The sequence below is a fragment of the Heliangelus exortis genome, chromosome 16 (genome assembly GCF_036169615.1).
Source record: "Heliangelus exortis chromosome 16, bHelExo1.hap1, whole genome shotgun sequence".
Lineage (NCBI taxonomy): Eukaryota > Metazoa > Chordata > Aves > Apodiformes > Trochilidae > Heliangelus > Heliangelus exortis.
The window spans coordinates 4,044,176-4,058,790 of record NC_092437.1 but is presented as its reverse complement, the minus strand read 5'-3'; the positions used below and the strand labels follow the sequence as shown (position 1 = coordinate 4,058,790).

Here is a 14,615-nt window from a genome sequence, read left to right as displayed (position 1 = left end):
AAGAGAGAGATCTTCCTAAATGATCACAGGGAGACCTCAATTTGCACCTGAGCATCACTCAGTGGTGGTGGAAGAGGATCCCTCACAGACAGCTCCATGCTGCCTCCCAGCCATTGAAAAACAGCCTTTTTTCTTTTTTTTTCCTGAACAATAAGCACAATTCGGGTTTTTTTCTTCTTCTCCAGGAATTTTTTTTTCTTTTGTTATGTACTGCAAAAACTGAGGGAAGTTACTGAAAGTGAGGGTTTCCATCTGGAGCCTGAAATGGTCCCCATGGGCAGCCAGGCACAGATGTTCTGTGAATCTCTGCAGTGCCACCCCAGCAGCAGGACCAAGCACCCTTCCCTGCTTTAAAGACACAGAGATAGTGGCCACTTGTTCCCTTTCTGGGCTGAGAAAGATCCAGAAAATAAGAAACCCCCCATCACTTTTGTCTGTCTCTCACTACACCATGCATAAAGGTTTTTTTATTTAGCAAGGATGGGTGAAATCCTGCTTCATTTCACTTTTCAGCTGCACTTGATTACCAGGGGATGCTTGATTCACATTTACTTTTGTTGCCTTGCAACTTTTTCTTTTCACAAACCTACCTCTGAGCAGGTTTTGCTGGAAACCAGCAAAAACTAAATAAGGCTGCAGATGATTTATCCGTGGCAGCCAACACCATGTACAGAGTCTGGGTTAGTTTATGGAAGAGGATGGGAAAAGAAAAACTGCACTTGTGCACACTAATAAAACTCTTGGCATAAAATCAGAGCCTCATGGGTGTCAAAGTATTTTCCATTTCCAAAAGTGAACTTCAGTCTGAAGAACAGAGAGCCCGAGCTTATTTTAAAGGTGTAATGTTTCAGAACTAGTGCTCAGAAGATATTTTTGCAGTTCCTGGTGCACAGAGCAGTTGGATGAGGACAGCAAACACCTTTCTTCCTTCCTCCAGCTCTCCTGAGATCATGTATTTATTTATATTAAAATAGGAGCTAAAAGCAGTCAGGCTAACAGCTTCCTTCAATAAAACCACAACATCATTTTTCTCTTCTTTGAGAGCATTTATGCATTTTCTTGGCTCTGTCTGACTTTGGGCTTGTACGAAGTAATTAGGGAGATGAGGAATAAGGAAGGTATCAGCTCTCCTGCCTGGGATCCAGCTCCTTAATTCCTTGTGTGATTGCTGATTGTGATTCCCTCTCTGCTGTCAGCATCCACCAGGTGTGAGGAGCCAAATTCAGAGGTGCTGGCAGCTTCCCAGCTTTTTTGTGAGGATAATGGCAATGTCTGCACTGTGAGATTTCATCCAGCTGATGTTCCTTCCAGTTCTGCAATTAGACACCAGCTCCAGTGTTGGGAAGGAAGGAAGGAAAAGGAAGGAAAAGGAAGGAAGGAAGGAAGGAAGGAAGGAAGGAAGGAAGGAAGGAAGGAAGGAAGGAAGGAAGGAAGGAAGGAAGGAAGGAAGGAAGGAAGGAAGGAAGGAAGGAAGGAAGGAAGGAAGGAAGGAAGGAAGGAAGGAAGGAAAAGGAAGGAAGGAAGGAAAAGGAAGGAAAAGGAAGGAAGGAAGGAAGGAAGGAAGGAAGGAAGGAAGGAAGGAAGGAAGGAAGGAAGGAAGGAAGGAAGGAAGGAAGGAAGGAAGGAAGGAAGGAAGGAAGGAAGGAAGGAAGGAAGGAAGGAAAAGGAAGGAAGGAAGGAAAAGGAAGGAAAAGGAAGGAAGGAAGGAAGGAAGGAAGGAAGGAAGGAAGGAAGGAAGGAAGGAAGGAAGGAAGGAAGGAAGGAAGGAAGGAAGGAAGGAAGGAAGGAAGGAAGGAAGGAAGGAAGGAAGGAAGGAAGGAAGGAAGGAAGAAAGGAAGGAAGGAAGGAAGGAAGGAAGGAAGGAAGGAAGGAAGGAAGGAAGGAAGGAAGGAAGGAAAAGGAAGGAAGGAAGGAAGGAAGGAAGGAAGGAAGGAAGGAAGGAAGGAAGGAAGGAAAAAGAAAAAAAAAAGGAAAAAAAAAAAGGAAAAAAGGAAGGAAGGAAGGAATTGGCCCATCCAAGCCAAGGTGTCCCTGGGTGGATGTTGCTCAAGCCTATTAAAATGTGAATACTTCCAGGTAGCTTTTACTTCTTTACAGAAGCTGCTTAGTGAAAGCAATTATAAAGCACTCAGAGGGATTTAATTAATTAAAAGGATTTCCTTCAGTCTCCCATGGCTGTCTGGGTGATGCCTCCATACGATGCTTTTTAGGACCTGAAGTCAAACCACATTTTTTTACTGAGCATCTCAGAATTTTAAACTTACAATTTCGGGATCTCTGCATTTCTTCAACTAATATCAGACAAATGCCAAGTATTAAGAAAGTATCCATGAATAATTCCCTTTTGAACAAACATTTTGAAGGGTTCCTTTGTTTCTTTCCACCGAGATTCCAAGTCAGAGCTATCTGTTTGAAGAGGAAAACATTACTGTGAAATTTAATATATATAATATTTATAAATATATATATATTTATATATATAATATATATCCTCCTCCATCAGGAGTACCAAATTGCTGATACTTTGCAGCCACCATAAAAAGAAGACCATCAGTCTGAAAATCTTCTCCTTAAAGAGTTGTCTTTTCTAATAAATCTATAACTTAAAAGCATCAGATTTTCCAATGAATTGTGCCTTTTTGCAAGAAAAGAACTAAATTCATGGCAGTTTGTAGCCCCAGTAAAAGGTCTGAGCGAGTCCAAGTGAGGTTTAGAAAAGCTCCTTTAGCATCAGGGAAACCTGAGTTTAACATCTGAACTTTCACCTGGAAATCTGGGAGGAGAAATCAGCATCCAGCTCTCCCTGGTCCAAGCTGCCCTGTGGACCTCCCAGCTCCTCCTGTGCCATTTCTGGGCTGTCCCCAACAAAGTCCCAGCAAAGCTCCTCAGGGCAGGATCAGACACAGAGCAAATCCATTCTCTGGGTGGTGTCTGAAGAGCTGCAAGCCATCCAGTGACCAATTACACAGCCAAAAAATATTCAGGTTGAAATAAGGAATTCACGAGGGCAAGAGAATAAAACCAGACCTCCCAGCCCTCTTTCCAAAACTTTTCCCTTCAGCTGCCTGAAATTTTATTGAATAAATGGCTTTTGCAGCTTCCTGAAAGATGCTCTCATGCATCATGCAGGCTGCTACCAAAAGAACATCAGCACCTCCACACTCAGTTATGTCTTTAATAAAAGGGATTGAACATGGAGGTGAAGTAGTGCTGTGACTACAGAGCTGGGCACCAGGAATTATTTAATTTCTGGCCAAAATAGGCAGTGGCTTTGCTTGTGGTAACACCCACAAAATCAGGGCACAGCCTCTTCCCTCCTCAGAGCATCACTGAAGTTTTCTCTGTGCCTCTTGGCTGATTAAAAGTGATGGGGAGGTGCAACCACGACCAGATTTGCTCCTCCTGGACCACATTCTTCAAGGGAAAAACATCTCCTGCAGATCTCCTCCACGAGCTGCAGCACAGTCCCTGTGGGATGACAGCATCTGGGTTTAGAACATGTCCACATAAATATTTCCAGCTGCCAAGGCAAAAGGAAAAGCAGCTTTTGCCTCCAGGTGCCAAATCCTCATTGCACCGGGGGTGTGGAGCTCTGTGAGAGCTCTGCTGCTTCCCAGCCCTTCCCAGGTCACACAAAGGACAAGAGTGATGTGGCCCTGATTCTCTGTAGAGCAAAATTTGGGTTAAAAAAAATTAAGGCAATTATTTCATTTCGCCTCGGTTTTCTTCTTGTCTTTTATTGTGTTAGGTTTTAACTGAGATTTCTTTATTTCCTGCTGGGATTCTGCCAGCATCATTTCATAAAGGCACTGAAATACCTATTGCAAAAGGAAACAAAAGGAAACAAATCTTTCCCTTGATTGCCTGATATAGCTACATTTTAAGCTAGATTGACAAATGCACTCTATCAACAGCACTTGTACCCTTCAGAGCAGTTGCATTTCATTTTCCATTGCTTGATGTCCCTCAGCAGCAGGAATCTGGAAAAAAAAAAAAAAACCAACCCAACCAAACATATTGTCTTCCTCTCCTTATCCTTTAATTAATCGTTTTTATTATGGAAATGTCCAGACCCAAAGTTCTTGTAGTCACTGTCTCAGGTGTTGCATAAATGTGGAACAAAAGGACGAGCATCAGAAATCAGCTCCTGAGGTTGCTCAATGCTCTCAGCATCATGGGGACAGGGGCCACAGCTTCACATCCCAAACTAATGGGATTCTGGTGAAAAATACACGTTGTCCCTGCAGGTATTTTGGACAAAATTCCCAGTGCCACAAGGGCATGAGACACAGAGGACAGATGCAAATGCAATCTGCAATCTGTCCTTCATCTGCAGGGTGCTCATAGTGTCACTGTCCCTGTGCTTATGGCTGCTCTGTCTGGCTTTGCAGACATTTGCAGGCTGTTTGGCCCTGGGGGTTATTAATATTTTTGCACCAAGGCAATAGCAGAACAAAATGAGGCTTTAGGAGGAAAAAAGTTCAGGGCAATAAACACTGCAGAGTCGGGTCCCTTTTCACCCTCGGCTGAGAATTGCTCACAAAAAAGTAAAAGGTTTTTTTTTTTTTTTTATCCCTTGCAGGTGCTGTGGTGATTGCTTTTGTGGTCTGCTGGCTCCCTTATCACATCCGGAGGCTGATGTTCTGCTATGTCCCCTCCAGCCACTGGACAGAGTGAGTCCCAAGCAGGGGGATGAGTTCCCCCCCATGGCAGGACAGGGGGTGAGGTCAGGGGGTGAGCTGGGGGCACCAGAGGAGCCAGGGATGGAGGTGGGAATGTGGGATGAGACATTGTCCATGAGAGGGGTTAAAAAAACTGTTAGTTTTGCTTTTGCTTTTGGATTCTCTAGCAAAGAAATGGAGAGTCCAAGTTTCCTCACCTACATCTTCCAGGGGTGGGTGAAGGAAGCATTAACTTGATCCAAAATGCATCATCAACCTCTCCCCTCCCCTTCTCCTGGAGCTGTGCCCATGGAACAGTGGTGATGGATATTCACCTCTGACCATCCTTGATGAGGTGACACAGGGACAGGGGGGGTTGTGCACCCAAAGAGAATTTTTGTCTCCAAGGTGGAGGTGTCAATCACTGGCCCTAAGATGGAGCAGCTCCACAGCACCACATTTCCTTAGTGACAGCAGAGATTACACTGGGTCTGGGGCAGATTATTTACAGGTTTTGCAGGCTCTGGACCAAACTGAAATACCAGCAGTTGCCACTGCTCAGAAAATGTCCAGATTCTCAGAAATTTGGGGATAATTGCACGCCCACGCTGAACACACGTGAGCTGTTCCATGCAGCCTTTCTGCCCTGTCAGGTCAGGTTCCTCAGCAAAGCAGCCATGGGACTGATTATTAATTTTAAATACACAATTAAGCATTGATGGTGTCTGAGGGTGTTCACCCAAGTAGCCTGAGATGCCATGAGATGGGCTCAGTTAAAAACATGTCCCTGCTTCCGTGGTGTCACATCTCTCCAGGACTGGGTCTGTTTCCTGCAATGAGCAGGGAAAAAAAAAAAAAAAAAAATCTGCAATACCAAAAAGAAAAGCAACAGGAGACATTAAAAATTCATAAGCTCTGAGTAGGAAAAATAATCATTTCTGATCTAACAGCCTACTGAATGGAATTGTACATCCATGCGTAGTAAAAACCCAAACTTATCATGAGAACAGAGCTCTAGGCACACACTGGGCTAAACTGTTGTTTCTTGTTTGCTTTCCTATATAAAAAGCACTTAAAGCAGCAATCATTTATGGAATGACTGCATTTCCTTTGAGGGGCAGAGAAGTCTGTCTGCAGTTAGTGTGAATTTATGCATTGTGCCTGCATTCCCATATATTTTTTTTCCTGCTTTCAAAAGCCACGAGCAATTTTAGGAAAACATTGAATCCACAGCCATATTATGAATGGTGGTCTAGCAGTGTGGGGCTAATAAAGACCTCACAGCAGCTTGATGGCTTCGTTTATAAATGCGTGTGCCTGCCCCAGAAAAAGAAACATTTTGGCTGTATTAATTCTTCACAACTACACAGAGGAACTGGATGGGCTGAGTGGTGCTTGGCAGCACTGAGGGGGTGTGGAGGGATTGGTGATGTATTCCAGCACACCTCAATTTATCTTCTGGTAGGCAGTGCTCAGACTAACAAAAAGGTCTGCAGTTCCCACAGAGAAATGATCCTGGGGAACATCTTCCTGAAAATGAGACCCACGGTGCTCAGGAACACTTTACCAGCTCCAAGCTGTTGATCTCTGTTGTCCCAAGGAATCAGATTTCCAAAGACAAAAAACCCAAGCAAACAAGAAAACAAACAAAACATTTTCATCTCAGGAAATACCTCACATGGGTGCTACCATCAGAGGATGTCCCAAACCAGGATGCTCTCCCAGGTGACAGACCAGCCCCGTTGCATGGGCTGCTGCAGCTCTTGGTGCAGGGAGGAGAAGTAAAAAGCTGAATCTGCTCCTGGAACTTGGCTCTTCTGCAAGCTCTGTAGAGCAGAACTGCAGCCAGAAAAGTCAAGTTAATGTATATGCATGACACAGAAACAAATTGCCATCTGGCTTCTCAGCTCCAAGCATGTCTATTTTCAAAGGCAAAATGAATGCATGGGATGATCAGCACATCCAGACCCAGGGCACACATGAGCTCCTAACTGCTAGGGATTGGGGTAAGAGCTCTGTAGAGCCCTTTGACCTATACTTGTCCAGTCCCAGATAAAAACATAAATATTTTCCTGATGGCTCATGTACCATTCCTAAGCTCATGTCCCCCAGCCAAGAAAAGTTAGCTGAAAAAAACCCACCAGCTCATGTTTATCTCACCCTTTGAATTATTTCAGCTCTCCACACTCTGCTTAGACTTTTATGTTCATCTGTTCTTCCAGTTTCCTTTTCAACTTCTACCACTACTTCTACATGCTGACAAACGTCCTCTTCTACGTCAGCTCAGCAATCAACCCCATCCTCTACAACCTGGTGTCTGCAAACTTCAGACAGATCTTTCTCTCCACACTCACAATCCTGTGCCTGCCGTGGAGGAAGAAGAAGAAACGTTTGGCTTTCACCAGGAAATCCAACAGCATCTCCAGCAACCACACATTTTCCAGCCAGGTCACGAGGGAAACCACGTACTGAAGCCAAAGGAGGAAGGGGAATGAATTTCATCGTGGAGTCAAAACTTGTGAGAGGCCTCGTGGTCTCCAAATTCACATCACACAAATGTCTTTAGCCAAGTCGTTGTTGTAGGGGGAAAATAGGCTTCATTCTGCCAGTAACCTTGAGGTTATTTTCAAGCATTGGCCTTGCCTCTTTGTGAGTGATGTCTACACGTTTTGTAACTCCAGTCTGGCCTGAATCCAGGCACGGTGTTAACTGGGAAGCCAAAATGTGTTAAACTTCAGCAAAATCCTACTGCATCCCATCCTTTTCTCCATGCAGAGATGCCACGTTCACATCCCAGGGCTGAGATCCCCTCTCGTGGTGGCACAGAGTCTGATGAGGAGAAAGCAGTTCTGACCAGAAAGGGAAGGGTTTGGAGAAGGGACGTGCTCAGCTATGGGATGTTCAAGGAATGAGGAGTGAAAACTCAGGGAGCCAGGTGGTTATTTTAGAAGTGTATCTAAATTATGATTAATGTGACCTAGGTGCTCAATAGAGCCACTCTGGCTCCTTAAAATTAAATAACAACAGATGATGCCTTACCTAGAGTGGGGTGGCTGTGGCCTGGGGGAATGGGTCATCTTTCACTTTAGGGCATTTATAGTGCCTGGCCCAGTGACCCCCCCTCTCTCACTGCTATTGCTACTGCAACACCAACAAATAACAGAGTCTCTGGAAAAGTCAACAGTGCAGAAACTGTGCCCAGCTGGGGTGCTGAAAACAAACAGAAAGGGAAAGATTTACTTTTGCCATACAGCTAAATCCTATTTGTCCACCAGGGAGAACACTGAGCTGGCCTGCAGGAAGAGGTGGGAAAACCCCAGGCTCGTGAGAGCTCCAGGCTGCTGAGATGAGAGCAACCTGTCCCAGTTCTGTGGGACCTTCAGGTTTTTCCCATTCTTATTCTGATTTTACTCATTTCCTCAGCATTTTCAGATGCTGGCACCTCATTTTGCTGGTGGGGACCTTGTGTCCCCTTTCACATAACATTTTGTCAGGAGAGCAGGAATTGCCTCTTTATCACAGTGACCTACAAGTGTCACTTGGCTCAATTTTCAGCATTCTGGGCTTTGTCAATCCCATGTCACTTATGAGCACTCTTTGTACATGACAGAAGTCTTAATGCTGGAGGTGTGGATCTCTGGCCTCACTGAAGCATCACACAAAAAATGAGACCATGTAGTGATCCACTGGGTACCAGCTGTGGTACCATGGGGTCACAGAACCATCTCAAGTTGGATGGGACCCATAAGGATCATGGAGTCCAAATGCCTGGACTTGTGGTTTAGGTCTTCCTGGGCTGAGGACACGGAGGAAACACAAATGAGGTGTGAACTGTGATAGCTTTCTGCTTCTGAGGCATTCAGAGCCTGGCTAATAACCAGGGCAGTCCTGGCTACCATCAGCCACGACCTCCAACCACACCTGCCAGGGTTGGGAGATTATTTTAATGCCTACTAGAGAACCACTCCAAAAGAAAGGGCTCAAAATAGAAATCAGTGGGGCTTTGGTTTCACCTGATTCAGCCAAACTACAGGCTCTGCCCTGTCATGCCTTCTTTAATTCCTTGCCCTGGTTGTACCAAGCAGAGGGCAGAGATTATATCTGACAAAGCACTTTTGGTTGCTCATGCACAGCTGACTCCTCTTTGGCAAGAAAAGCAGGTGACAGCACACCCAAAAATAAGCAAAAAGGAGTCTGGCTTCTCTCTGAGAGGAGATCTCAGCAAACATGACCAGAGTTTGTGTTAGAAATGGCTTGGGGAGGATGGAAGGAGAAGTTCTAGAGGACCTGTACACATCACCTTGTAGGAAATTCCAGGTAAAAGGAGCAGAGGAAGAGGAGGCTGAATGTCACACACTTAACATTGGCCTCTCAGCCAAGACACTTTAAATGTTTCTGGAGAGGACCCAGATTTTTTAATTGCACCTCTAAATAAAGCCAGGGGTTGGGAGGTGGTTTCTGAAACCTCCCACAGAAGCTGGAACTGTGTTGCTGAGTCTCATTAAGATTTAACACCCTGCGTGTTGCTTTGGAAATGTTAAGCATTATTAATATTCTTGTTCAACACCAACCTGCTGAAGTGTGCTTGATTATCTTAGAAAACACTGTAGGAAAAAAAAAGTAAATTGCTGTTGCACAGAAGATGCTTGGTTTAGGTTTTCCTTACTGAGATCCACTGGCAGCTCACAGAACACTTGATCACAGCTCAGAGAAAGTGGCAGGGTTATTTTCGGCTTGACATGAAAACAGGAACAAGCTGGAATAAAAACAAACTCATCAAAAACTCTTTCCTGAATGTTTGTTGGGCTGCTTGAAGCCTGGAGAGCTATTTGAGGGGTTTATCCAAGTGGTTTGCTGGCTTCTACAGCTCTGGTCCAGCAACGGGAGCAGAGCTGAGCCCATGGCCTTAATCAGAGATCACAGCTCAAAGCTGCCTCTTCCACTGATCCAATCTGACTGCCTGAGCTGAGCAGTGGAAGATACATCTGATTTCATCCTCTTTCCCCTCCCTCACCTGGTTTTGATTCATTCAACCTGGAGTTTTAGTTCCCCAGAGCTCAAAGCAGTGAGGATTGCTCTCTGCAAGAGCCAGAGTTCTGTGTAGGAAAGCATGGTGGGGAAGGAAAAGGTACAAACTGCCTGGTACAGCCTGGAAAAATGGTTCTTTCCATGCTTTTAAATAATGGTTGAACTTAGCAAGGTTTAGCTTTGAACCTGATCGGGTATAAGTAGCTTTTTGACATCAGACACAAGGTGTCCTCCTGTCCTCTGGATTTCTGCCCCCTGGGCAGGGGCTGGGGCAGCGTCCTCCTCAGCAATGCAAATTTCCTGTAAGGGTTTGGACTGTTTGACTGGAAAAAAAAAAAATAATCTGTTGAAGCCACAGATGATCCAGAGAAATTCCCAGCTGAAAGAGTGAGGATCAAGTGAGCTCTTCAGAGATCATCCTGAGGTTTTGTCTCTCAGCACAGTGCTCTTGTCAGGGCCACCTGAATCCACCAAGATTCCAAAGTCAGTAGGTTATTTGGAGCTTTCTCCCAGGCAGGAGTTTCTCCCCAAAGGCCCAGCACCCATCAGTGTTGGAACATTTTGCTGAGCTTGGGTTTTTTGTTTTTTTTTTGGTAAAGTGCACAAGACCTCACTTCAGCAGCTGCACCCCTAAAGGAGAGAACTGGTGGGGAGCTTGAGCAGGACGTGTTGCAAACAGAAAATCAGGATTTTTGCATTTCTAGCATCCAACCACAGCAGTGTTGCTGCTGTTGAGAACTCATGGGGCATCTCTGAGCCCATCACCCATGGGTGCCACCACTGCCAGCCCTTCCCAAGGGATGGACATCCCCTGGAATGGGAGTGCTGGAGCTTTTCCTCTGCAATGCCTTGAGTGTTAATCTGGTACCTTCCCAGCTGTGGTGTTTGGTGGCTGTTTAAAGCTGTATCTGCCTAGAGCTCTGTCTGGTTCTTAACATTCCAGCTCAACAAATCCTTCTGTCCTCAGTCTGGATTTTTTTCATAGACAAACAGGAATTGTTCATCCCAAACTTCATGATGCTGTGTCCTGGCTTTGTGGTCAAGAGTCTTTCCCCAGCCATGCCACCTGATAGCCCTGCACATATTGTATTTATGGCAACTATTTTTTTACAGTGCACCTTTTTGGTATTCTTCTTTTTTTTTCTGAAGTACAAACTGTTGATGTGCTTTATTTTCTGTGGCCTGTCGCGCAATGGGAAAAAAAAAATGAATGTTAAAAGTGTCTCAATGTCTCCTTTGTGATATTTTCTGTGACAAAGGGAAGGAAGAGGGTGTGAAATCCTTTTGTGTATCAATGGGAAACACTCTTTCAGTGTAACATGCTATTATTGATACTGATCAAACTGCAATGAAATGGTTGCTTCCTGATATAGCCTTTGTACTGTATGGAATTTTATTTTATTTTCTCATTTATTGATCCTAAGAAATGAAATAAATATCCAAATTTAAGGCTCGGGCTGGTTATGCTTGAAATGGCAGCAGTGACTTTGCCTGTTTATGGGCACAGGGTCTGAACCACTGCAATCCCCCCAACCTATCTAAATATTTGGAATAATTCATGCCTAGAAAACCCATTTTCTAAAACCCAGCTGAAGGGCATTGCCTCTCTGGAAGAGTTTTGGTGCTGTTTGTAGAGAAGAGCAGGAGCCTCTGTTGTCCTTACACCATCAATTATTAAAGAATCCAATCATTTATTTCATGGATCCTTTTTCCTTGGCATTCAGCCCTGCTCTCCTAAGAGGTAACTTTTGAGTCCATTGCCTTGGGGATCTGCAGCTGGTGTCTTCAGGAGGGAAAATCCACAGTGTGTAGCAGAGGTATCTTTGTTTTCTGGTTGCAGGAGATGTTTGAGCAGGGCAGGATGCTCCAAGTGGAGTCTCCATTGCATATGCAGAGCCCCAGCCCACGGTGCCCTCTGCTCCTGACTCCTCCAGCTCAGGGCTGGCTCCAGGAAAAAGCAAAATTCCTGGGAAGCAGAGCTCTTCCCATCCAACCCTCCCACCCAGTGTCCCACAATCCAGCATCACATCAGCCCCCACCAGTGCAAAGGAAAGGAAAAGACTGGGGACCATCAATTAATTTCTTTTTTTTTTTCCTTTAGGGAGGCACTAGGACTGTGCCTGGAGCTTTGAGGGATGCTTTCAATTGGGCCTCTGCCTCTCACTGCAGCTATAAAAGTAATTTCCATAGCTCACAGGAGGGAAATTTCAGGCGCCTTTTGAAACAAATGCAACATTTTAGTAAATGGCTGCCTAAAACTTAATAAACATCCACCCAGAAGTTAATTTATTTAAGATGTCTTTAAATCCTCCTCTGCCTTATTGAATTTGGTTGAGCTGTAGATGAGGTTGGAGTATATTCATGAGGGTATTTAAGCAATAAGGCAGAGCATCCTGGTTATTATTCCAGCTCTCCTGTGGGCTGTGCAGGAGGAAGCAGAGCATGAAACAGCTTTGGGCACTCGAGTGCCAAACCCCTCCACAAGCACCTGAACAGACACAGCCCTGAGTGCTGAGGGGTGGCCAAACCAAAGTGTTGGGGTTGCTTCCTCAGGGAAAAAAAAAACAAAACAAAAAAACAGAAAAAGAGAAAGCAGCAGCCTGGCCAGTCCCCACCAGCCCAAGGCCAGGGGAAAGGATGGAGATGGAAAGTTTCAGACAGGTCAACTGAGCCCTGACCAAAGGTACTGAAGAGAGAAAACACAACTGTTTCCTTCTTGAGGACTTTTATATATAAAGGAAGGATTCTGAACACATAGCCTAGGTAATCTGCAAAGGTATGGAGGGAATAAAAAACTCCTCTGGTGACCACCTGGGCTGCACCATTCCCCCCTCCCTCAGCTTGATGAAATGCAGCATGAAAATGAAAGGACATCAGAATATGAACATTAAAATATGAAAACACCATCTTTTGCCATTGCATCAGCTTCAGTCACATGAAAGGCTGAGCTACTTAGCCTGGGATGTCTTTGTTCTTTTCTTCTGCCTGTCCTTTCCCTTTCTCCTGGCTTTGGAAAATGCTCAGTAGGAAGGGGACTTGTGCAATGCAGCTTTTAGCCTCAGGCACTACTGAAACACATCATAATTAGTCAGGATGTCTGATTACTCTGTAGCTCATCACTACTCCTTAACAATGTCATCTCCAGTGAAAACATCCACAGATCACTTTTTCTGTATAAATGTCTTGGGGCTGAGCAGGTACCCCCAGCAGGTCCCACAGCTCTGCACTTCATCTCCCTGCCAAAAATAAACACCCAAAGGGAGGGCTCCAGGCCCAGAGCTACATGGGACATTTGTCAGATTCTTGGGGTTTTTTTTTTCCAGAAACAGCTGAAGGGAAAGCAGCTGCACAGCCTGGTTAATGCTGGGGGCACATGGAATAAGTGGAGTGTGGGTTGCACGACCTCTGAAATCACCTTTTTTGTGGATTTGCTGCTCTGATCTCAGCCACTTCTGCCATCCTCTTCCTTCACAGCACCCCAGCATGAACACAACTGAGATGTCCCAGCCAGCATTACCAAGATTTAGCAGCACTACCACATTACTATTAACCCAACATGTTCCCTCCCCTCCCTCCATGGATGCTCCTGTCCTGGGAGCTCCAGAGAACTCAAGGGACCCTCTCAAGAACTCTCATCAAATCTTGGAGAGCTGAAAATCTTTCCAGCCCAGTCAGTTCTGATTCATCTTTCCCTTCATTCAGCAGGTAGTCCCTGAGCTATTTTGCCCTCTGTCCCAACACATGTATCAGCACAACATGCCAGCACTCAACCATTTCAAACCAGCTTCTCACTGGTTGTCAGCAACACCAACAACCTTGGCGTGGCACTTGGCAGCTTTCAAAGTGTTCCTGGTGGTGTTGTTATCCTTGCTGGCTGCTTCATACAGGTTGCAGGAGGAGGTGAAGCGTTGTGTTTGGAATTTAAAATACACCCAAGCAGCAACAAAGCCCATTAGGTGGGAATAACCTTAGCAGTGCCACGGAGAGCTGTAATGAAAGCTGTGACACCTGACATTTTCAGTGCTGTTGTCTGTCCACTTGAAAAGCAGCTGAGACTGTCAACAGAATCTTTAGCACAGCTCCCACACAGAGCTTGAATGCTTACAAAGTTCCATATCACTGCATTAAATCATTTTTCTTACTGCCTTCAGGCTGGCAGCTGGGATAAGATGAATTCCCCTTTACCATCAACACAAGTATGAAATTAGATTTTTTTGTGACCCTGCCCTGTGTGTAACCAATGGTGTTTCCTGACTCAGAACTTGAGCCCAACCTCAAGGGCTTGATCTGGGTTAGGACAAGGAAAGGGTTCAGGGATTTTTAACCTGGTCACTGATGAGAGCACAGTAAGGCAGACAGACTGGTTAATTCCCTTGCCTAGAGAATGAGCATCCTTCCCATGGAGGGCTGGCAGGTAGATACAAACCCATCAGTTTTTCAAATGAAAGAAAATACAAATTTGTGGAGCATTTGTGAGCCTGGTTGAAGTCCCAGGTGCCCAACCAGTACAAATCAGTTTGCAACTGCAAATAAACTGAGTTTATGCTTTTAAGTCACCCAGTTCAGTTTTGGTTTTTTCTCTTTTCTGAGGCTTTTCCTTTTTTTTTTTTTTTTTTCAGTATCATTTAGCCCGGGAAAAACGAAGCAGTTCATTACTTTAGCAGCTCCACATCTTAAATGCCAGAGGCACTGATCAGATTAAAGCAGAAATCACAGTTTTCTGCCTTGTGTCTGGAAGGAACAAAGGCTCTGATCCTGATTTTGATTGAACACAGGATGCTATCTCTTCCTTATTGTGTCTGTTACAATGGCAAGGAGGGAGAGCATTTATCATAGGATGCCTCAGTGCTTTTTAATATAGGATTTAGCATATGGAGCTCACTGGCATTCACCAACCCCCTTGCAGATTTCACTTTGTGTCTTCAG

General features: G+C 45.0%; 1 protein-coding gene across 1 annotated transcript in view; it reads left to right on the top strand.

Annotated features, from left to right (window-relative positions):
• NTSR1 (neurotensin receptor 1) overlaps window positions 1-11,138 on the top strand; it is a 45,139-nt gene extending 34,001 nt beyond the window's left edge. Inside the window, exons 3-4 of the mRNA XM_071759720.1 lie at window positions 4,583-4,673; window positions 6,884-11,138. Coding sequence (XP_071615821.1) covers window positions 4,583-4,673; window positions 6,884-7,133 — 341 coding nt within the window. The 3' untranslated portion in view covers window positions 7,134-11,138. The remainder of the gene's footprint in view (window positions 1-4,582; window positions 4,674-6,883) is intronic.
• The last annotated feature ends 3,477 nt before the right edge of the window (window positions 11,139-14,615 follow it).